This window comes from Abramis brama (genome assembly GCF_963993115.1).
Source record: "Abramis brama genome assembly, chromosome: 17".
Lineage (NCBI taxonomy): Eukaryota > Metazoa > Chordata > Actinopteri > Cypriniformes > Leuciscidae > Abramis > Abramis brama.
In genome coordinates, this window is record NC_139979.1 from 9,908,955 (window position 1) to 9,934,802 (window position 25,848).

The 25,848-nt window shown below is 35.7% G+C and overlaps 1 protein-coding gene across 1 annotated transcript in view; it reads right to left on the reverse strand.

Moving 5' to 3' along the window:
- The window catches only part of tsnare1 (T-SNARE Domain Containing 1), a 124,561-nt gene that overhangs the window by 16,294 nt on the left and 82,419 nt on the right, over positions 1–25,848 (reverse strand). Inside the window, exons 9-11 of the mRNA XM_084088506.1 lie at positions 22,962–23,034; positions 12,532–12,614; positions 2,676–2,785 (exon numbers count right to left, since the gene is read on the reverse strand). Coding sequence (XP_083944632.1) covers positions 2,690–2,785; positions 12,532–12,614; positions 22,962–23,034 — 252 coding nt within the window. The 3' untranslated portion in view covers positions 2,676–2,689. The remainder of the gene's footprint in view (positions 1–2,675; positions 2,786–12,531; positions 12,615–22,961; positions 23,035–25,848) is intronic.

Consider the following 25,848-nt stretch of genomic DNA (forward strand, 5'->3'; position numbering starts at 1 on the left):
GCTGTTTTGCGATCAAATTGGTATATTGAATTGATTTGAGACATTTTAAAGTGTTTCCATTCATTTTCGCACTGAATCGCACAACATTCAAGCAAACATTTGCGAACAAAGTTTTGCTAGACAAAATGGATCGCGCCATCTACCAACAAATGATCAATATTGCACAAGTTGTAATAGTGCTTATGTGCCAGCTGATAGCGACATATCAAGCTATAATAAGAAAACAACGACGCTATCAACACATTGCTATGATGATGCAGATGCACGTAAATGCCCGACGATATTCGGCAAATAACGTTTCCATCAGCGTTTATCGCATAAGCCGTATATAGATCAAGATAAAATCCGATGAGACCAAACGCATTTCATTTGAGTCGATATTCATGAAATTCAATCGAATTTTACTGTTTCCATAAGGCATTTTTCATTCGATATCACTTAATTCGGATAAAAACGTGTGGATGGAAACATAGCTAGTGTGTCATCACTCACCGTAACAATCAATCTTTCGCAGATTCTGGTTGGGAAACCACCAAGATTTAAATTCCCACAGAAATGGGATAACCTTTCACAGGTGAGAATGTTTTGCGTTTTTATATGCATTAACTCAATATTACAGTTTTTTAGTTACTTTTTAATATTTCTATCTATCTATCTATCTATCTATCTATCTATCTATCTATCTAATATGCTTAAGCTCTTTCAGGCAGGATTTTTATTTATTCATAAGCTGAAAAAAAATCATTCTGAAATATTGTTCCTTTGTGTCATTATCATCACAGTGGTGTGAACTTCCCTATTCTTATTCAAAAATGGGACCCAAGCCATACAGAAATCAATATTGTGGGTACTCTTCTGAATTGAGCCAACCACCCAGCAACCTAAAACACACACCCTAGCAACCACATAACATGACAGCAAAAGCACCACTTACAGTTTCTTCTAAAAAAATTGTATTTAAATTATAAAAGAGATAATAACAGCATAAATGAGTTGTAGGTCAAAACGACAGGAGTGTTGGAATACTGAAATTACATCAATATACATCAATACTTCAATTAGTACTTAAGAGTTCTCCATTTGCAAACAGTGCATATGGCCAAGCATGCTTGAGTTGAGTGATGTTTTTAGTGACAAAATCTCTCAACTGTTCTTATTCGCTCAAGCGCTTGGTAAAAGATGAGATCTTAGCACTAAAGTTCAAACAACTTATGCTCAGTGTTTCACTCTATTTCACAAATGCGAGTTAAGAGCTACTTAATTAAAGATGCTATCTACTTTCAGTTTCACACACACCACATAAAAGGAGGTGTGTGCGTGTTGCCAGAGGAAAAGCGGGAGAGCGGAGAGTGTACGGATCGATACGAGAGGGAGTCCAGGCTGTCACTCAGCCTCGTCTCCCCGAGGGAGGCCGCGAGAGATCGAACACACAGATAAACATATCATGGAAATGGAGTCAGTCCTCACCCAGTTTCCAACACTCTTCCTCCTCACACAGATAGATGAATGAGAAAAACCAATGAACTAATGAATGAGTCAATGAACGAATAAAAGTAGATTGTGAGGATAAATGAATAACAGAAGAGTGTAATTGTCAGTTGGCCTTTCAGAGATGAATGAGGAGGTAATCCATCTAACTGATAAAATCCCAGTCCCCTCAGAGAGGCTGCCCATGGGTGAAATATTAGTCTGAAGCGATTTCACGCATTGGCTTTTCGCAGTGAAAAATAGCATCCTGATACGCCGGTTCAGGTTACACAAATGTCAAGAAACAATTAGGTAAGCAAGATTGTTTTAAAACCTTTTTTTTTTTTTTCATGGAGATGATAGTCTTTAAAAGTTTTAAACAAGGGCCAGTTGGAGGCATTGGATATTTTACTAGTATTCAGTGATGACAACAGATTTCTAAATGACCTGCTACAGTCAAAATGAATTGTTTAGAATGATCTGCTCTGTGTTTTGGGTATACATACAGCAGGTAAATTTACAATTTGATTGACTGTGTTGTTAGTTCCTGAAATGAGGAAGCAAGTTTTTTTTCTTAAATTGCTACTTGCTATAAATACTATGCTATAGTCACATCTGATTTGTTTAGTTTGTTTTCATGTCTTTGATTTCTATAATTCTCATAGTCATGTTCCTGTTTGTCATGTGATTCCTTTATCCCATAATGTGATACTGTCATGTGCCCCTTTTGCTGAACGTGTCATGTTCTGATTTGTTCCTTGTTTTGTGTGTCACGTTTTGATTGGTTCACTGTGTTTGTTTAGTCATTCATGTAGTCATTAGCCTTTGTGTATATGTAGCCCTCATTTTCTCTTGTCTAGCTTTGTTTGTTTCCTGTAACCGCTGATGGTGAGTTTTGTTTCATGGTCAAGTTTAGTTCATGGATCAAGTCAAGCCAAGTATCTGTTTACTCTGTATCTGTTCATGTTGGGATTTAATAAACACTGTACATGGGTTCAACTCTGTTCGCCTTCAGTGGACTTTGATTACATGTATTATATGTTATATACACACACACACACACACATATACTATATATATATATATATATATATATATATATATAAATATATATATATATTTGTGCTGTCCCTATTGTATCCTCTCTCACTTTCTTTTTTTAATGTTGTTGTTTATATTACAGACTGGCCACAACAGACATTGCTTACCAGTGGTCTTGCTCTCATTTTCTGGCTGAAACTGCAATAATGATGATAAGCAAAGTAAGAAGCAGCACTCCAGCGATTAGCAGATAACACTTCCTCCTCCTTAGCTGCCTCTGTGGAAGACAGAAGAAAAGAAGAAAAAGGTTTGAGATGTTACTGTTCGATTAATGATAGTTCACCTAAAAATTTAATTTGTCATAATTTACTCATTTTCATGTCATTATAAACCTTTTTAACTTGCCTTGTTTAACACAAAAATTGATTGGCAGGATGTTTTCCATACAATGTGAATGGTGACCATGCTCTTACATGCTCTATAAAGCACTATACATGCTCTATAAAGCACTATAGACCTTATGCGCCAGAGAAACAATTGCACAGCCATCTTTAGAATATTGTCTTTGAACTTCAGTTTTAGCGGTAGCTCTGTATATTTCTATGGCATCGCTGTCGAAGAGTAATTAGCTGGTGAAGTGGATTTACTTATTGTAGAGTTGACGAAAGTTATCACGAGCATTGTAATGTTTAAAGCAGATGTCTTAACATATGTCAGTAGACCGTTAAGATTTTAAAACGGGCAGTTCATTCATGAATACTTAAGATCGCTGTGGAAATACAAACCGGAAGACAAAAGACAACAAGCGCAGCGCTCAAAAGGGGCGGAGCTACATAAGGTCTATAGCACTATAAAAGTATTCCATTCAACAACATGCATTATATTCCAGGTCTTCTGAAGCCATGCATGCATTGCTTAAACATATTTCCTGTTGCTGTAGCTCTCAATTCTTATTTCTACACTTGAATATGCAAATATTCACATTCATTGAGTTGTGAACTGCAGTGGAGACGTTTAGCATAGCATTTTTGTGTTTGTTTTTATTATTTTTTGGAGCTTGGAAGCCCCTTGTCACCATTCACTTTTTATTACAGCATAATGCTGTGTCAGTGTTCTGCTATATTGTGCTCCACAGAAGAAAGAAAGGCACACAAGTTTAAAACAACACGAGGGTGAGTAAATTATGCAAATATGACATAAACAAAAACAAACTAGACTGTAAAAAAAATTATATAACAAAGATTACTGGAGTATGTTTTACTAGAAAATACTATTTTTCTACAGTTTCTAAAGTTTGTCTACGTCAAAATTTCATGCCGGTACTTGGCGTAACATGTGAAACATGTTTCTACACCTTTTTTTTTTCAGCGTACTCTCAAGATATAGAAAATACTAGTTAAATTATAGAGTCTTGTGAGGATGGACACAGTTACTGAAAATGCATTCAGATACCATCCAGCTACTCTTAATAGACTAATAACAACAGAAAGAAAGACTCTGTAATATCACATAGATTTGCACAAAAAAAAAAAATCCATAAAATAAATTCTTTCTCAGTCGCACACCACTGTTAAAATCAATAAATCAACAGTCATTATCCAGTACAACTGGCCAGTCTAGGTACAAAAGGACATGCATGGAATAAAAGAACAAAATTACACCATCATTTTCCAAACAGTTTCTCGTCACCAACGCAATACCCCAATACAAAATGAAGGCGCTGCCATCAATTGACCTCTATAGGCGCTCTCCTCAATACAGAGACATGCTTTGAAAATGATTTCTCAAAGACAGAATTGAATTGTGGCCTAAAGTCAAGAGCGGTTGGACAACTATGAGAGAGCCGCATTCTCCACCGCGCTCGAGTTCTGACTGAACAGCGTTCGCAAAACCCATCTGGCTCTCTGATGCTCTTCAGCTCTGATAAGACGCCGCGGCGGGAGGAAGCCCTACTCTGCTTTCAAAAGAATTTTGGAAAACTGCTTTCATTTGGACTTTCAACATCTAAGACTGGAATCTATCCATTGCTGTGTCATGTCTGAGATCCAGTTCAGAACCAATGCGACCAACAAGTGTGGGAAAAACAAACAACAGTGAATAGAATTTGCTTGCTGAGTGCGTTTCAATAAATGTTGTTTTCCGATTACGCGGACTGAGTGCAGATTCTGTGTTGTTTTGAAATACCTTCCTTTTTTTTTTTATTGACAAAGCCAGAAAGAGCACCAGTTGTAGACCACAGCTAGGCTGGAGTCTTTAAATCCTGACGTGCTTCAAAGCGCGAAGAGCAATTCATCTTCTTATCTGAGACTGGAAACAGGCTTTCTATGTGGAAGTGTGCATGTGGGGGAGGGGGAGGGAGAGGGGGAGGGAGGGAAGAAGGCAAAAAAAAAAACTGCTGTCGAGTAATTTTCCGTTTAAACGTTCCACTCCACAACAATTTGCATAAGCAGCCCTGCGTCTGTGATAAGAAGATTGGTAATTTTCAAAGGCTCTGTAGGGATTGGGAATTAAAAGCCTCTCTCTGCTATCTCCTCTCTTGCAGCTGGTCACCATAGATTCCCTCGCTTCTTTCTTACATTTCTCCAAAACCGCGCCTTATAAACTTTCCCTCTCTCTCTCTCTCTCTCCCTCGTTCGCTCTATCACTCAGCATACAGTCTCTTGGTGCTGATTTTCACTCTGTGTTATCCTAGGCCTGCTCTGTTATTCAGAGAAAACAGGAAAATAAATCAGGTAAAAAGGGAACAAAAAAAGCTTTAGGTGACAATACAACTGTTGCTCCATTTTGGAGCTTGGATTTTTTCCTGATGCTGCGGTGGGGAGGGGAGGTGGAGATGGAGAGTGCAGACATTCACAGAGTGAGAAAGAGAAAGGGAAAATGACTTAAGGATGAAAGGGAAGCTGATGGAGTGAAGTGCCGGCGAGAGGAGAGAAAAGGAAAAAGGAAATGAATTTTCTCCCTCTCCATGTACCCAATTTAGTCAAGCTGCCGTAGAGGCACTAAAACTAAAGCACCTTGATATAGAAAAAGTTTTTTAGGGTAGTCTTATAAATGATTAAAATACTGTATGAATATGTGCTGGTAATTTCATTAGAAGTTTTTCAACATTAGAAGTTCTTCAATATTTTCACTTTGTGCAAAAATGCACTGATGTCACTACTTTTTTTGAAAAAAGGCTCATGCTCATCAATTCTGACACAGCAATATTGTGAAATTATTACAATTGAAAATACATTTTCAGCATCTTTTCTCTAGTCTTCAGTATCACATGATCCTTCAGAATTCATTATAATATGCTGATTTGGTGCTCAGGAAACATTTCTTACTATTATCATTATTATCATTGTTGAAAGCAGTTGTGCTGCTTAATATTTTTGAGGAAACCATGATATTTTTCCTTTCAGTACTCTTTGATGGTCAAAAACATTAATATGCTTCACTGAAACAATCTCTTAAATCTATAATATATATATATTTAAATATATAAAATATATTTTTATTCCTGGGAATGACAAGAGTAGATTTTTACTGTATAGGGTAGTTTTAATTGTAATGGGTTTTATCAGAACTACTTTATATTTAGGCCACTAGTAGAACTATTTTCCACCTGAGGATGAAGTCGGAGGGTCATTTAATTCTTGGGCATTTTTTCCCCTAAATTAATATGGTTTTACATTAGATGTAACATATGAAAACCAATTTTCCACTTGTAAAAGACATTTATATGAGGGGAAGTGCAACATACTGTTTCTGCTGGACCAACTCATCATGTGAACGACATTGGTTTTAAGATAGAGAAAGAGGGGGTAGAGAGTAATTTGCCTTGTGTGACATGAGAAACATCTTTGTAATATAATAACGCAGCATGATGATTACCGTCATTATATTATTCTGCCTTTATCTCATCTCCTCAGAAAATTGAAGGTCCATAAAATAAATAATGTTTGCGCTGCCACTGCCTGGCTTGTAATCGGCTTACGTGTAATTTACATAAAAATTCAGAATCCAAGTCTTCCTGATTATGATGTTTAAAAGACACAGCAAATAAACAGGAACTTGAGGTCCCCACTTTGCAGTTCAGCCTTCGGCAAAATGAATAAAAAAGCACGTCGTTCTTTGCCTTAGGCTGCTGTACACAAGTACATGAAAACTCAGTGGAAGAAAGCGTTACAGATGAACAAGGAGGGTTTTAATGTTGTACCTTGATCCTGACACCTACAGAAGTTTGAGACGACAAGCAAATTATTTTTATTTGGACATCTCTAGATTGCCAAATGTTTGAATTACAGTTTTCGTAATTGTAGAAAATGCAGCAGCTGCTTTATATGAATTGTTAAGAGGGACAGTTATTGAAAAGTTTGGTGCTGATTATTTTGAAAAAGGTAGCACTTAAGTCATTAGGAATCATTATGACAATAAAACAAATCTATTTACATTCTTAAAGGGAATAATATAATATAATATAATATAATATAATATAATATAATATAATATAATGGGCTTTCAGTATCAGTTAATGTCTGCATCAGTACATCCCTATAAGTACCACAGTCTCACCATCTGTTTCAATCGCTGTAGCGTATTTTTATAAGTAAGCTATGCTATTGCATTCCAACATTGCCACATTTCAACTCATGGAGAATAATGTTCCTATGCTAAACTCTCTACAGCGTCCCCTCATTCACATACATATTCATTACACTTCAGCTCCAATATTACATACAGGCCTATGTGGCAGTCATCACAACCATCTAAACTCCATTCATCACCGTTGCCTAAATTACACAGCATGATTGATTTGCATTGCTGTGCCTGATCACAGCATGACATAGCACTGATCAGCTGCTTTCTGCATTCATTACACAAACCTGACAAACTTTCAACAAAAAAGAGCAATTCACTTGTACAGAACGAGTAAACCACAAAGATGTTTTCTCGTTATAATATAAGCCTATTTTTATTCATACACCACATTTTGACAACGAGAGTTGTCACCAGCGTAAAGCAAATATTGGATGTAACAAAATTTTACATCTTCAGGAGAAGATGTGGGTGATGCTTTTCCATGCAAAAATGTTGGCAGGGCATTGCTACAGTATACAGATGCTAAGTTGTTCGAAGTCATTTTTACTAATGTAAAGTTACTAGGGTGGTTGCTAAGTGTTGCTATGTGGTTACTAAGTGGTGTTAGGCTGGTCTTGGTTGTTGCTGCCAGGTCAAAAGAAGGCATAATGGTCAAATCAAGTCAAGTCATCTTTATTTACAATACAGATTGTTTCAAAGCAGCTTCTATGTAATAAACAGGAACATAACAGATTTGATGCAAACAATTCATTATTCTGAAATTCAATGTTGATTCAGTTTTGAATAAGCGTATCGGTGAGAACACTCATTTAAACAGCATACACACACCCGAACTTGACTGCACATCACATTTTTGACATTATTGACACTGCTTTCAATAGTAATGCAACGAACCGGTCTACGGGACATAAATTAAGCCTTTAAATAAAAGGGGTTTGGGCTGTTTACACTGTCATATACAATAAAAGAACCTGCAGAGTGACAGGAAATAGAAATGACCACAAAAAACCTGCTAGTGCCTACCTAACACAACACTGACTGTGCTCAGGAGTAGAGCGACTGCGAACAATTTTTTTTTATTTGAGCGAATTCTTTCTACGCGCACACACAATATGACGTCACACTCTGCACGTATGTTTTAAAAAACATAATTTAACATAGGCTATAAATAGTGCTAACACTTTTTAAATAGCCCACTTAAAGTGTTTATTACAAATAAATGACTAAATGCTTAAAATGAATAAATGTAAATGAACAAATATTTACGTTACATTTACAATCCTGTGAAAACAGCACCCCCACTTTCCCCACTGGCCTAGTCCCAGACTAAAATGCATGTTTGAACTGTTTTAACTGAAAACAACTGGCACTGACATATCTTAAAATATATCAGTGCCATTGTTTTGTCTCAAGATGCACACCAGTAATTTCTAGGGCACGTTTATAAAAGCCACTTAAATGTCCTAATTGAACTAAGGCCTAATCCTGGCTTAATCTAAGCCCTGTCTGTGAAACCAGGCCTAACTGTCAAACCCAACCAGCCAAATGCGACAGATAATGGTCCGCAGATATAACTCGGATCCATCCTTTACTATAAATAAATTACATTGTATTTTTTGCCCATTTTATCATCTACCAGGGGAAAATCAAAAGTCTGATTGCTCAGTAAAGTAACAGCACACCTCTCCTCCACAAACTACATGATATGAGGTATCATCAAGTCCCTAACCCAAAGTATTCGCAACAGTAATAGTGATACTAATAAATTGAATTTCATTCTGCCCCCTTAGATCACGCTTTGGCTCCCATATGTTTCGTGCGTGTGGGAGGAAGGGTTACGGAGGGTATGCCGAAGCAGTGAATCTGCTCTGGGCACACACATAAGCCGTCTGGTCTGCATGGATTCAGTGCAATCGGGACAACATGCGGCTTATGTACAACCAGATAGCAAATAATAATCCAACACCACGCTCACTGTCACACTCTGCAGGCCACGAGATCATCCAACTGACATAAATACAGCCTAACACGGCCCACACACACAAAAAAATGTTCTAGTACACACCAGATATGAGCTATGTGTAAGCAATAATCTGTGAAAAAATGTTTGTTGCACAATAGTGGTTATGTTATTGTTTTTTATACTAGATTACCATGCTCATTTTTTTATGTCTTATCTCAACAAGGGCAGTGACTCCCAACCTTTTCTTCTTCAAAAAAAAAATCTTTTTACTAGTCATACCATATGTTTCCTCACTCCTTGAAAACCACTTCATTTTTATGAATGCATCCACATTTTCATCTAATAGAATTGAGAAAACTTTTAAACAGTTAAACAGTGCAATACATTGATCAAAAGTAAAAATTAGACTTTAACATTTACAAAAAATATTTCATATAAATGCTGTTCTTTTGAAGTTTCTATTCATCAAAGAATTGTTAAATATATCATGGTTTCCACAAAAATATAAATAAATAAATATAAATAATAATAATAATAATAATAATAATAATAATAATAATAATAATAAATGTTTCTTGAGCACCAAATCAGCAAATTATAATGATTCTGATGGATCATGTGACACGGAAGAATGAAAATTCAGCTTTGCCATCACAGGAATAAATTGCATAAAAAAAGAAAAAAGAAAACCGGTATTGTAAATTTAACAAAATATTAAATAAATGCAGCTTTGGTGACCTTAAGAGTGTTATTTCAAAAACTTTACCAAGATTTGTTTTTTCTTTTACCAAAAACCAAAACTTTGAATGGTTTCAAAAAAACTCACTCATAAATACAGTCAATTGTTTCGTTCCTGAATTGCTTTAATGAGTGAATCAATGACTCACAATATGGGTATAGACAGAGTACAGTGAATGATATATATGCTGTATAAATAGTGAATGGGTACAGTGTAAAAATAATTCAATTGAATGTTTATGAGTGTGTCATTGAATCTTTTGTTCAAATGATTCATACAAAAAATCTGATTAATTCAGGAAAGAGTGTTTCTTAGAGATACTGTATGCAAAGCCTCTGCTGTGGCTATGTTCACTATTTGCATTGAGGAGCAAACATGGAGAAAATAACTATAAATAGTGAGTCTAAAATGTATGTTAATTATAAAAGTAAAGCCATTATTGTATAAAGCAGTATATCGGGAAAATGGACATAATAATTGTAAAAGAAAATACTTCTGATCTTAGAACTGAATTGAATAAACTTAACTAAGGTTAAGGTTAACTTAACTAAGCACCCAGTAAAGCACTTTTCCACATCACAAAATGGCCTTGTAATGGAGAGAGTGAGAAAATGAATAATGGTAATTGAAGTCTGGAGTCTGTATTATGGTGTGAACTCTGTTCACTGTCTGTTCATTTGAGTTTAGAGTTTGGAGCAGCAGCATGGTAATGAACAATCATGTTCCATCGTGGTCCATTGAACTCTGATGGGGCTGATACAACATCATTCTTGTCATTTACAGACCTTCCATGAGCGGAGAGGAACTGCTTTTGGCTTGATGGATTATAGATTCAATTTATTTCCTGCGTTCGGTTAACTGACATTTTGGGCCACAGAAAGAAAATGACTTGCTATTTTTAATTGACTTGCGTGCGCAATGTTCAACACTGTGGGTTTATGGGAGATGTTCGGAAGGAAATGGGGTAGCGCCCTAAGCCAGGAGCGGTTCCCTCCTCCCCTCGGGGTGGGCGGCAGCGGGACCGACGAAGTGCTAAATTGCTCTGCGTGAGTGTGGTCACGGCTGAGCTCTCCTTGAGATAATGAAATGACAATTAATCCAAAAGCTGTTGCTACTCACTCATTTACTCCCTTGCGCTCTTGTAAGTGGAGGAAGGAAGAGGCGAGAAAACTACGGCCAAGAGAGGAACGCTAAAGCACCTCTTTGGGACCTTCATTGATTTGACACACAAACTCACATAGATGGGAACCGGTGAACGGGTAGAAACACAAACGCATGAACGTGTGAGAGCACACGTGCATGACCACCCATTATTAGCCAGTGTTTTTACTGTGAACCTCAGAGAAGAACGATGCGAAAAGGCCACAACCAACACCAACTGCTCTAATCAGACAGGAATATAAGAAAACAAAGGTCAAAGTGTAAGTTTGGGGTTGTCAAAGTACAGTAGAAAAAGGTGCACATATGCTCTAAGCAGACAACAACGGTTGAAAGTGTCTCACTATGACTGGACAACAGAGATAGAAAGTAAATGATGATGAGGTGAAATGATTTCTATAAGGCCGACTGGGGGAGTCAATGAGGTGGAGAAACCTAAAAAAGAAGAAGAAAAAATTTCGGTTTCACTTTATTTTGATGGTCCCTTTAACACATTCGGTTGTCTAGAAATAACATTGCACCTACTACATGTCTACTAACTCATATTAGAGCATTAGTATAGTATTCGTAGTCTGGTAGGGTTAGGGTTAGAATAAGTTGACATGCAGTTGAAAAGTTACTTATAGTCAGTATAGTGTCTGTTAGAGGAGCATCACAATAAAGTGTTTGCAGAAATTACGCAGACAGTCTACTAATACTCTAATGAGAGTTAGTTATAGTTGCAAAGTTACTTATAGTTAACAGAACGTTCAAAAGGGACCATCAAAATAAAGTGTTACCAAAATATCCAAAAGAAAATGAACACATACCACTTCCCGTTCAAAAGTTTGGAAGCATGCAAGTGGGGATTTTTCATTATACCAATGACAATTTTGTCAATATATTATTAAAGATAGCCAAGGGACATCATATGTAACCTGTTGTTGTGATCGAGTAGATTGTTGAAATGAGTAATTTATTTAGTATAAAAATCCCTTTTGTATCTCATAGGTAACAAAATCAAGTTTAACAATTGTTTAAAATTGTTCAATGAGCAATAAAAAGTGGCAACACAAAAAGCTACGTGCTTTGTACATGTTTAATAATTTATTTATCATTTCAAATGATTAATTTATAATTTCATCTAACAGTGTTTGCAACCACCATGTTCAAGGTTATATAGCCAAAACATTGATTTGGTTTCAAGGGAATGCATAAACTGATGGCTGATAAAATAAATTCTTTAAATGCAAATGAAGTCAATTTGAATAAAAACATCCATTAAATTAGTTAATTATGCATGGCACCAGGATAGACAAAGGTGTAATACACAGCCATTCTGTTTCAACAAACACAATATTTAATACTTAAACTGAGCAAGTGAACAATCAATGAAATTTTCAAATAGGTTTATGGTCTACCCGTCAGGTAATTGGTACAGCATGTTGAAAATCTCATTGTGTGATGTCAACTGAATCTAATAAACAAACCTGTAACAATAACCGTGTTCATAGTTACCGAAAGACTCCTTTTACACACTGTACCAAACTGCTTTTTGTGTGACATAATGCAGTAGCTTTCCAAAAAGTCAATAACATACCTGATAATGACTGGCTTTTGCAAGCTCCTGATTGGCTGAGTCCACGTGTGATGAAGTGGTCTGAATGTAGTCTTCAATGCTGTCTGTGAAAAGAAAACAAGCATTAGCCTACTATTGTTGTCATGTTTTTTTGAGGTACACAGTGTTACAATGTGATCAGGTTATTCAAACTATTTCCAAGTGATTTTCAGCCTATGTGCAAAACCTTAAAATTCATAAGAGAATGTGTGACTCACTCATACACATACACACAAAAAAAAAAAGCCCAAGCATGTGTTGTACCACAGCACCTTTATTAACATACCCACTCTCTCATTCATGTTCTCTTTCCCAGGGAGAAATGGATTACAGAGCAAAGTGCCCAATGTTAACGCTGCCAAAAACTAAAGCTGCATTACATTTTGTGGTCTCAATACACCATCATCACAAAAGGCCATGTTGAAAGGAAGAGTTCAGCCAAAAAAAAAAAAAAAAGACACTTCTGTCATTATTTACTCACCCTCATATTGTTCCAAACCAGCATGCTATTATTTGTTTTTCTGTTGAACACAAAACTAGAGATGCCATACAACAACAGCATACTAATATATAAATTAATTATTATTTTATTAAAAAACAATGTAAATATGTTTTTTACATTATTTAAAAACAATCAAAAAAGTAGTTAAGCCATACAATAACTTTGCATTTAGATGAAACCGCCCAAAAATGTCATTATTCACTGCATAACCTTGCCTACATTCATAGTGAGAATAATAATAAAAAAGGGCATCACATTAAATTACAACTGAAAACAGAAAATGTTTTGGTGTCAGATGAGAATGTTAATTTTTAGGTGAATTATAAGGTGCTCTTTATCACAGGGATTAGCCTTGTAGGATGCAGTTGTGCCATATGAATTATTAAGATTCAATTCTGCCTTGTTTTGGGAAGCATTTACTGCCTTACTGGTCTGTGAAATGAGAGTGTTATTCTAAAAATCTGTGAAAGTACTTTAATGATTATCAGTAGTGTGACCATTTGAAGCATACACAAATAGTTGTTGCATGTCTTATAATACCAAGGCAAGATTAGCTAATATTCTACTTAAGAAACACATCACAAAAAGACATTTTCCGCAAGAGAATTGTGCTTAGAAACACACATACTGTATGATAATCAGCTGGAAACACACAAAGACTCGGTTATGTCCTTGCTTCCTTGATTCATAGGAAAGTCAGCCAATTATTAACTTTGAATAATCCAAATGAGTCGTCTTGTTTCAATGCGCATGTACGTATACGAGCAAGTGAGAACATTGATTCAAATGCAAAGTCAATTCCCTTCCCAATTAAAAACAAATGTGCGGTTCACCACACAGGAGAGCAGAACGAAAGCAGAAGCGGGGGAGTTACAGCGGGGTTAAAGCAGGGCAGGCTCAGCTGAGGGGAACATTGTAGACCTCACCTCCGCCTAGCTGGAGGAACTAATGAAGTTTTGTTTATCTTTCTCTGATTTGATTTGGTGCTGGTCTGAGCCGTCGCCGTGAGATGTGGAAAGGGAGGTGAAGGGGGGTTTGCATGGAAAGAATATTTTTATTTTATTCGTCTTTCCATTAGGTGGCCTTTTTTAAATGGATTAACAAGAGCTCTAACATGCTATCAACCTGTAATATTTCATCCCACCTTCCTGACATTCATTTCAACCCCATGGTTTTTTGTTTTTTTTCTATTTCTGGTAAGAGATTAATTGAGCTGGGTGGAGAGCAGTCGCTCCATGATATAATTAAACCTGTGTAGAAGCTGTTGTACCACAACACTGCCCGTCCAAAAATAAAGTTGCTTTCTGGATTTGAATAGGCAAATGCTTAAGAGATTGGATCATTATTGCAGTGATTATTATGTTTTTGCATGTATGCATGTTATATGTTTGGCAACAGTTCTTCTAACCCTAAATGATGGAGAGTGTGGCTTTTCAAACCATATAGGAAGACACATCATTGCCATATTCCAGGATGACAAAGCCAAGATTCATCAGGCTCAAATTGTGAAAGAATGGTTAGGAGGGAGAATGAAGAATCATTTTCACACATGAATTGGCGTCTCTGATTCCAGACCTTAAAATCATTGAAAGCAGGATGTGCTGGAGTAGACTTTACAGAGTGCTTGACTCTTGCATTGTCAATACAATACCTTGACCAAAAATTGATGCACCTTTTGATGGAAATAAATGTTGTGATGTTATTTCCATCAAGATGTGCATCGATTTTTGGACTCTTAACCATCTGCCTATGTTTTGTTTTTTGTGTTTTTTTGCCGGACAGTGTAGTTTCCCATTTAGTTCTTGTTTTTTAAGTTTATGTTCTTGTCACAAGCCCGCTCTCCTGGACAACAAGATTCATTGAGTCACAAATGTGAAAAATAGCAAGAATAAGGTTTAGAGTACAGCAGACTGGAACGAACAAACTAAAGTTTACACAAAGCACTATCAGTAAGTGTGTGTGGGCTGCACGTTATTCAGGAAGTGCTCAGTACCTTCTCCGGTGACCAATGTAACCTACCAGTGTGAACATTTCTTCTGTCTCCATCTGAGATTACTGACATGTCATCTAAAACCAATATATGCACACAGAATCTGGGTGGAAATGAGAAATGGCTCATTTAGAAACACTGAAGGGAGATGACACATCATACAGAGACTTATCAATCAATATTTCAATAGCGAAACTGAAAAGAGGGCTCTGTGCTTGATGAATCATCAGCCATGTCTGCTAAAGATACCCTGCAGGGCAACCAACCTCTTATTAGCGTCACTCGTGTCAAAAAGACATTCGAAATGGAATTTTATCAAAGTTATTGAGCAATTCAGTTCCAAAACTTATAGAGCCGCCTCACTGTTTACAGTCTACACAAGCACTTATCTTCAATAGCGGCGTCCCAATTGAAATGGAACTTTGTAAGTGAATGATTGGAAATGCTTTTCAAATAGCAACTCCATAAACTGTCACTTGTGTACGTGGCACAAACGGATCCATGCACGAAGCACACAAGAGACTCGACTTGCGCTTAGTTGATTTCAGTAGAGCTCAACAGTGACCGCCCATTTTTTTTCTTCAACAGCCTTGGTTCCAGAAGTACAGAATTCTTTCCATTCATGTTGTCCACAGAGATTTTAAAATATTCCACAATAAAGAGTGTTAAGCCATGAACCAAGTCAAACAGCTCTGAGAGGAAAAACACAATATTTCAAAATGATTTCAAGCAAAAAAATAAAAATCAGACAAATGTACAAAACTAGGTACCTACATTATGCTATGAATGAATGAATAACATCACATGAAGCATTGGAAATGACATCATTTGAATCAGAAACAAGGAATGTTAAAATTAAGTTGAAATCACACATACTTTTGGATTCTACATCATCATATTGTTTGTCTTTAACGATTTATGCATTATTGTTAAAATGTAGACATACAGTACAGTAATGAATGGGATTTTACTTGTCACTGACGTTACCAGAACACTAAGATAATGTCTTGATACCCTACAAAAATACAATACAATCAATCAATCAATTTTGGACTAGATATTTATCTTGTATCAAAATACATTTTTCTCAGTAGTAAATAAAAAGTACTTGCCTAGACTGTTTTGAACTTGCCTCACATCAGTATAAAGCCTGAAATGTTGCCAAGATAAGGTTTGGCTAAGTAAGCTAGATTTTGGAACAGAAATACAGTGTATAGCTTAAATGTTTAATTCACCAACTAAACCAAATCTAATAAAAAAAATAAAAAAATAAAAACAACAACTGTAGAGATGAAGTGTGTAGCACTGGGATCCAAAAAGGCCTGTACTGTTTGTGCTTTAAAACTAGCTGATTCACAGGAAGAGATGTTAATTCATTTTTTATATGCAGAGTCCTACTCTGTGTAATACAACCTTATCAACTGCCAAACATGGGCAAACAGGCTCTGAAAACATAATACAACAACTGTTGCTTTTTAATTTCCATCACCCTCAATTCATTTAAGAATTACAGGGACACATTTTACAATGACTCTAAATGAACAGGCTTGACGAGCTCTTATCTAGAAACTCCTCAGTTGGTCACTACCAAACACACACAAGAGCGCACATTGAATACTCCTGAAAACATTAGGCTATAAATAATTAAAGAATCAACCAATTAGAAAGGCACAAAGCTGAGCCGTAAAACAAACAGCCAATTAAGTTGGAACACAATTAAGCATTCGTATAGAAGCAGAATCAAATCACCTCTTTACGGAATGAATAGGCGCACTATGTACACAGACAATCTTAAGCAATGCTTAAGCAGTAAATACACAGATGCAGTAAGACAGATGTGGCAATACAAGCACACTTGAGGAAATGTAAACATGGAAGTAACATATGCATATGATACAGTATGAATTAACATTTATACGAAATAGTAACTAACTAGATGAAACAGCAACAGGATTTAGAAAATGGCTGCACTCTGCACATATGCATCATATCAGAACATGTCAGGCTATGTGCCAATGAAGTTATCGTACTTTAATAGTGTGGTCACATTTCTGCTAAATTGTATAGGCAAAATCAGGTCATTTTAATAGGAATCTGCGCAATGGAAAGTTTCACGTGAGGAGAAAAAAGAAAAAGATTTCAAGATTGACCAACAGAAAGCTGCTTGGTTTGAAAGTGACTTGTGTGAGCTGTGTCGTATGCACTGCTATGCTATTGACAGAGAATGGGACCACATATCACTATTATAATATTACTACATAATACCTTTACCAGTTGTTGATTGGCTCTTTTATTTAGAAGGCGGGACTTACTCAGTCATATTGCGGGTTGCACTTTCTCCCATTTGTAGTAATATGAGTGCACCGTCTTTGTATATCTAAAGTCTTTGACGAATTTTAATACACTTAAATTGCATATTCATAGAACACTGACAACTGAGTTTTTTCATTGTATACAACAAGGCATAAATAAATGATTATATTTTAATTTAGTCAAATATTACATTTTAGAGAGAAAAAAAAAACATTATACATGTAATCCCAATGTTAATTAAATAAACTTCACAAATTAAACAAGATTGCATGCAATGAAATTAAGTTGTGACAAACTTTTCAAGAACTGTGTTGATATTAGCTCATTTTAAATAACTATATTTAAAAAGCAGCCTATAAAAATATACTAAATATATAATAAATATACTAATTTAAAATAGTAAATATATCGTAATTTTTATTTTATTTTTACCTTATAACATAGTCCTGTTTGTGAGTGAGCATTTTCCACTGGACAACAGCTCAGCACAGCATGACTGGTTCCTTCAGGTATGTCGTTCTGGCTTTGTCACAGAAGCCCACCTGTCTATAAAGCTGTGCTAAAAGCACATATCCAAACTTCCTGCACTTGTTTACTTGCCTCATCTGTCAATCTCCCCCTCCTCCTTCAACCACGGCCATACAGAGACTTTATTCACATCCACCTCCTAAGAAACACCCTAGGTACAATGGTAAAGAGCAATTTAGCCATTTCTATTTCAGGCTCTTTTAACTCTAATGGACACTTAGCATAACTGAAATGCTTTTTTTTGTCCTGGCCTTACCTTCATGCACAGATCTGAGGAAGGCCTGTAAACCTCACGTCTTGATGCAACAGCTAAATATATATTTATATATATATATAAATTATTTTTTTTTAAACATGCATCCATGAAATGTTTGCGTGTGCATATAAGTGTTTACAATCTCATAACCATCAAAAACATGATTAAGAGAGTGTTTTTGCAGGGCATAGTTCCAGGAACATATTACAACCGCTTTTCATCCTTAAGCTGTGGCTTTAAAGGAAAAAAAAAAAATCTTTGGGATGTGAAAGATGACAGTTGGAATTGCACACATGTCCTAAACCCCCTAATTCAAACCTTGCATGTACTCAGTGTTAAAAAAGAGAAAGAAAAAGAGTATGAGGGAGTTGAATGGCTTTACTTCCATGAAAACTTTCAGTATATAATCCACTGACATTACATCCGTTTCAAAACCTATTGAGCTGCCTCAATGTAAACCGTCTACATAAGCAACCAAAATGGAAACTCATAATTAGTGTTATTTTAGTATCATTCGTATACTAAAGTCTTTGTTAATATTTTGAATTCCATTTTATTTTTTTATTTTTCCATTTTTGTTGTGTGTTTTTGTCACTTTTTCAAGTTTTAGTTTGTTTAGTTTAAGTTATTTAGAACTTCAAACAAAAAACTAAACTTTGGCAACTAGCTGAAATGTATGCAATCATTTTTAAATGTATGTATTTTTTTTAATACCGTAACAAAGCATTTTTCAAGTATCTTTACTTTATCTAAGTATTTTTATTTTGGAAAACTTTACTTTACAATACATTCTAACACAATTTAACATTTTGTCACAACTTAATTTTGTCCAATTCATCAAATATATTTAAATACTTACTTCATTTGTGTTTAAACTAGCCTACATGAATATTTGTGGTTGACAACTAACCTGGCAGTGGATCTGTAGTTCCCAGCATGCTTTGCAAGGGACTGCATTAGGAGAGTAAATTCACGGATTAAGTGTTATTTTATGTGTTTTTCAGTAAAGGGGAAAGATGTTGTAGTTTATGTTAATGTTTAATGTTCAGTTATGTTTAAGAATTTTGTGGTTACCATTGTGCTGAAGAGTATTAATTTTTACCATACCGGATAAATCAGGTAATCAGTTATGCTTCAGTAAAACAGTTTAGTTGAATTCAGTCATAATCAGTAATCTTAAATAATTTATTTTATTTCAACAAAAACTGTTATTTTATGTTACATCATGAAGTACATTTTCTAAGTTGAACTGACAAAAAAAACTTTAAAAAAAAACTAAAATTGATTAAGTTCAACTTAATGCATTTGTTTAAATGTAGCTAAAATCAATTGTGCAACCACTTACGATAAAAAAAAATTAAATTCAACTAATCATTTTTTTTTTCAGTGTAAAATGTCATTTTATTTTAATTGGAAGAAACTATTTTCAGTATAGAAAATATAAAATAGAAATATTAAAACATATATTATTAAAAAATATTGTCCTACAGCATGATCAAAATTAGGTACAGTGGCATAATTTTGTGAAAAAGTATTAGGATAGCATTTAAGATATCCAAGAATATTGCCCAGATAGGCACAGTTTTGGAACAGAACAAATGCATCATCTTTTAAACAAAGTTTGCAGGACAAGAAAAACAGAAAATGACAAAATATAGTAAATAATAATGCATGTAGCGTAATGAGAAGTCCCAAAGTAGCACAGAGGAAAACAAAATATAGTCCACCTACATCCTCAAGTGTCCTTCTAAAGGGCAGAACGACATTAATGGGGGTGGTTTATTGTATACTGTGTGTCCCACTAGAATCTAGCTATTTTGCTAGTCATAACTTGTGATAACCTTCAGCATGTCTGACATCATTTCCCTGTGTAAATGTTAAGTGTCCGTGCGAGGAAGATGCTGGGGACGAGGAAAGTGTCAATATGCCTTTTCTCTTGTGAACTCCTTATTGTGTTACTCCTCCATTTTCTCTCCTTTTCCCATGAGCTGCTGTTGTATTGTGACCGTGAGAGTGTTAAATAAGAATGAAGACTATGCAAAACACATCCTTAACCTCTCCTGAAGGAATCATAGTGTCTTTTCTCATCTGGCCTGTTGAATGTACAGTACACACAGGATTAATTAAAACAGCCGGAGGAAAGGACACAGGACTGGATGGGCACCAATTAGAACAGGAATGGGCATTATCCAACAGAGAAGCCATGGCTAAGGGTCTCTGATCTTACGTAACTATATCATAATCAACTCTATAAAATCTTTTACATTTGATGTTCTCAAACACATGACTTTTATAAACTGAAGTGAATGAAATACCAATGTGTGCTCACGCACATGCACAGCAATCTGTGATCAACAATATATAGGGGAGAACAGGAATGAGTGGAACGCACAAAATGTGAAAAATATTTAAGGGACATTTAAGTCACAAAATGTAAATTGCTGCATTCTATTTAAAAAATATTTAATGAATTTGAATTATTTTTTGCAAAAAAAATGGTTTGAATTAATGATTCAATGACACATAAAGACTACACGTTTCATTACTGGATGAATTACCATCTTTTGAATGAATGATTCAATGACAAACAGTCACTTGTCGCCACCTACCTTTTTAAAGGGTGATTTTGATCGCTAGCATAGACATCAGTGTTTATATACAAACTATAAACTTTTATTCCAGTACTGTGATCATTTGAATTATTGTAAGAGAAATAATGATACTGTGTGGTTGAAAAGACTGTTTGTGAAGCGTTTTCAAACCTATACATGACACTGCTCTCTCTGGATCAGCGGCAGCGCCAACGCTGTTTCACTGTGATTGTGTCAAAGGTTTAATAGACAGAATCACTGTCATTTAGGAATGAGATAGCATTGGTGTTTGAATCAAGTTCGCATAAATCGTGCAGCTCTACATACTGTATGACTTTCTTTCCAGTCATATGGTTATATACTTCAGCACAGAAAAGGCTAAATAAAGTGAAAAGTATTTAAAATAGGATTAAATGTGTTTCCAACATCTGAGACAAATACTCAGATCCACTGATATCTGGCTGATACAGATAAACTGATAATTATTTTAATATTATGGATTATATTAACGCTGTTTTGTATAATTTCTTTACTATTATTTCTAAATAAATAAAAAACAATGAAAATCTATTGTTTTAAATGCTACAAGTGCATTTTTAAGCATAATGTGAAGTATGACAATGGATATGCATTATGAGATTTGCTAAATCTGTCACTAGCCCTTAATGTTAATAAAACAACAAAAGAGAAAATCACTTCATTATCAACTTCAGTAGCTTAAATAAGAATCATGTATAATTTATACAGTGAAGTCTATGTACTTTAGTCTATGTGTTTTATTTTTTAGATTTGTTATTCAATAGGTCTACACCTACTGTGGCTGAAAAAATTAAAGCACTGTTTATTTAAAGGAGCTGTATGTAAGAAATGTATTTCAATTAATCATAAAATGGCCCTGATATGTCACTAGACATTAAGAAATCATGTTCATTTCAAATACTTATATCACTGACAACAGTAGTCCGGCCAGGATATTGTAATTTAAAAAGTGAAGTTGCAGCCCTCAACTGATGTTGATGTTGTCATGTTGTGTTTTGGCCTGAAGCGCCACCCTCCACCTATCTACCAATCACGAAGTCAGTTGTGTTTCAGCATCTGGGTTGCCAGCTCTGCTCTAGTTACCACAGCTGCAGCTACAAACGTTCGTGCTGGATCCTGCATCCTATCTGGCAACCTCGAGTCAGGGGGGAGGGGGAGGGGATACACCGAAGTGATTGCAGTACCAGTTTTGGCCACAATCTTACATACAGCTCCTTTGTTTATTATGTTGTGTATTTGTAATGTGCATCTTTGTTCTTATTTTTAATAACAGAGATAATAGCAGAAATAAATATTTTTATCTTCGCCCACTATGGCCTACATGGTTTAGTTCTGTTTTATGTTGTTGTAAGGCTACATTTTTAAAATAGGGAAATTAGTTTGTCTGTTACTGCTCTGTCACTTGCAAAATAGTAAAAACAACATGAAAAGAGTCGTGATAAAATCATGAATCGTGATTTTCCTGCCATATCGCCCACCCCTAAAAGAGGCTATAACAGAACCGTGTTACAATGCCGCGTAAAAAATGAAAATAATAAAAAATAAAACCTACGACAGAAGCACCTGTGACAAAATGTGTCGAAGTGGGGAGTCAGCTGAAATGAAGGATTCCTGTCCCTTCTACGACAACCTGGATACAATTTTGGGTGCAAGCGCTTGTGAGCGCTTTTGAGGTTGTGGTGTGAACAACAAAGGGTCTGAGATCACTTCAATGCTGAAGAAGACCAAAAAAAGAACCAGGTTCTCTTTTGAGTCCACTATATTGTGAACACCAAAAGGACTGAGTTCACTTTCGGCTGGTTCCCTTTCTGGTTCACTTTAAGTGAACTGGGTTTGGTTCTTTTAAAATGAACTATGTGAAAACACCTTCAGTTCCTGAATCATGCTTCCCCTGTCTTTCTCTGCCGGTTATCTATAAACTGAATCTTTGAGGATCTTCTCTGATCTTAGTCTCCTCTAGAGGCCTTGCGTTGCAGAGACTAACTCTCTGTCTGTCTGTCATGTATTGAGCTAGTGAAGGTGATGTCTTGTTTTCTCCCCTGAAACTTCAGATCAGCACAGCAGGGGATTATGGGGTGGATATGGGGGGGGAGGAGTGATTATCAATAAAAGGCCAGACAAACAAGGATGAGTCAATAGACTCTTAAATGGAAACAAAGAGTCACAAACACATACACACACATAAGATCTCACCTATGGTGTCTCCTTGTTCATGCACCATGCTGGCCAAGTCCTTCATAATCTGATTAACGTCCAGCATGTCTCTCTGCAAAAGCAAAACAAATGTTGCAGCTCAGAGGTGAGTCAAGCAAACATCATAGTGCTCTAAAGAGGTCTTTCATGCAATCTCATGGTTCATGTGTTAGTTTGCAATAAATTAAACGACAACAAATGCAACAGAGCGATACAAAAGAAAAGAGGACTTAATGGACATCAATTACACATTATCACACACAGTAGCTGATGCTTAATAAGTGGCTGTAGATCAGATCAAAGTACATCTCATAATTGTATCTAATAGACTTTCCATCAGTTTTCAAATGTAATGTAAATAAAAAACATAGTTTAAAATAAAAACAAAAATTAAACTAAAATACATTCCCATGACTCCCAAACAAACTAATATAAAATAAATTAAAATTATACCAGTTAGCACATGAACTTGGGTAGCCCTTATACTAAAAGTAAATAAACTGAAACTAGAACACTAAAAAAACTAAAACAAAACTAAAACTTGATGATAAATTGAAACTATGAAAACTAAATTAAACTGAAAAAACAAATTGAAAATAAAATTTAAATAAATGTAATAGATAATTTGATAATAGATAACTAAAACGATAACAATAAAGATATAGCTCTAAAAATTGTTCTAAATTTAAAAGAATAGCAGTGTCCACACCACAACTGTAACGATAATGTGGAGCATCATTTTTCCCTATTAAATACTGTTTGGGAAGATACTTTAAGTCTTTCTGCTCCATTCAAGTCTTTCAAGTCAAAATCTAAATCCAAATCGAAGCCATGGGTTGATCATAGTATACGCTCCTTGAGACAGTCGTGCAGGAAAGCAGAAAGGAAGTGGAAAAAAGACCTTAAGGGACTGCCTATTGGTATATCAGAATGCGGTTAAGAAAGCTAAGGCTTCCTATTTTACTAAATTGATTGAGAAACATCACCACACCCCAAAAGCACTTTTTTCGGGAGCTTAACTTCGTTTTAAATCCCCCTATAAACTCTCTTCGCTGCCCGTCTTTAGCACTCTGTGAGGATTTTGTTAGCTACTTTGGCAATAAAGTTTCTAATTTGAGAGCCCGATTTCAAGTCTCCGATCAGGAAATACCGACAGACATGAGTTCACCTACCCTCTGGACCTCTTTCAATCCTGTCTCTCTACATTCTGTAAAGGAAGTAATGTTTAAACTTAAACCTTCCTTTTGTATGTATGACACTTTACTTCCTCGTTATCTGAGACAATTATTTGATACTGTCGGCCCTGGGTTGGTGTCATTATATAATAAATCCTTGCTTGAAGGAGCTATACCCTCGAGTTTGAAAATTGCCTCAATTACACCTGTACTAAAGAAACCCTCACTTGATGCCTTTATTTTATCAAACTTTCATCCTATATCCATTGTGCCGTTCATTTCCAAGGTATTAGAAACAATGATATTTTTACAGCTTCGGACCTTCTTAAATGACAATCATATTTTTGAAAAGTTTCAATCAGGGTTTAAATCTCTGCATAGCACAGAAACCGCTCTTACAAGAGTTCTCAATGACATTTATATGGGTACAGATTCGGGAGATTCCGTCATTTTAGTAATGTTAGATTTGTCTTCTGCTTTTGATACTGTTGACCATACGATTCTCGTTTCTCGGCTGGAATCTTACGTTGGCCTAGGGGGCGAGGTCTTAAGCTGGTTCAAATCTTTTTTAACTAATAGATGTTTTTTCTGTAAAAATGGGACGTTTCTCCTCTTCCCTCCAAAATTTATCTTGCGGTGTGCCTCAGGGTTCTGTCTTAGCTCCTGTCTTACTTTCTCTATATCTTCTTCCTCTGGGTTCTATTTTTAGGAAACACAATGTCTCGTTTCACTGTTATGCTGATGACATGCAGATTTATATGCCTTTATCTAGCAAGAATAAGAGTGCTCTAGACAGTGTGACAGCGTGTCTTGAGGAGGTAAAACCTTGGCTTGGCAAGAATTTTCTATTTTTGAACTCAGACAAAAGAGAAGTTATTGTTTTTAACCCGTCAGAAACCAGGCAGACATGATAAGGACCTTGGATCTCTAGATTTACAGTATCTATCTCTCCCCAGGTAGGCCTACGGAATTTAAGTGTGATGTTAGATAGTTCCCTCAAATTCAATAAGCAAATTAGTGCTGTCATTAGATCTAGCTTTTTCTATCTTTGCTCTATAGCGAAAATCAAATCTTATCTCCCTAAGCGCTCGTTGGAGACTGCGATCCATGCTCTTATTACCTCGCGCCAGGACTATTGCAACTCCCTTTATTTTGGTGTATCAAAGTCCCAAACGGCACGCTACAGATTGTTCAAAACGCTGCGGTGAGATTCCTAAAGGGAAAGAGGAAATTTGACCATGCCACCCCCCTTTTGAGATCCCTTCATTGGCTACCGATAAATTTTAGAATTGAATATACAATTTTAATACTGGTGTATAAATGATTTAGCACCTTCTTAGCTATCTGACTTACTCCATTTTTATTCTCCCACTAGAAGTCTTAGATCTGAAACGAAACTTCTTCAGATACCTAGAACCCGGCTAAAATCAAGGGGAGACTGAGCATTTGAAGTGGCTGGCCCCACACTGTGGAACAAGCTCCCACTTTATATTAGATCGACTTCCTCTCTGTCTGAGTTCAAGTCATGCCTCACAACGTATTTATTTTCTGTTGCTTTTAGCTTACAATGATTGTTCTGTTTTAAACTGTTTATTATTTTTTGTGTTACTAATTTTTGTGTACAGCACTTTGTTCGGCCAGAGTGATAAACAGAACAATATCTTCCTCTGGTATGTACAGTTATATAGTTATCATTATTTTGTATCTTTATA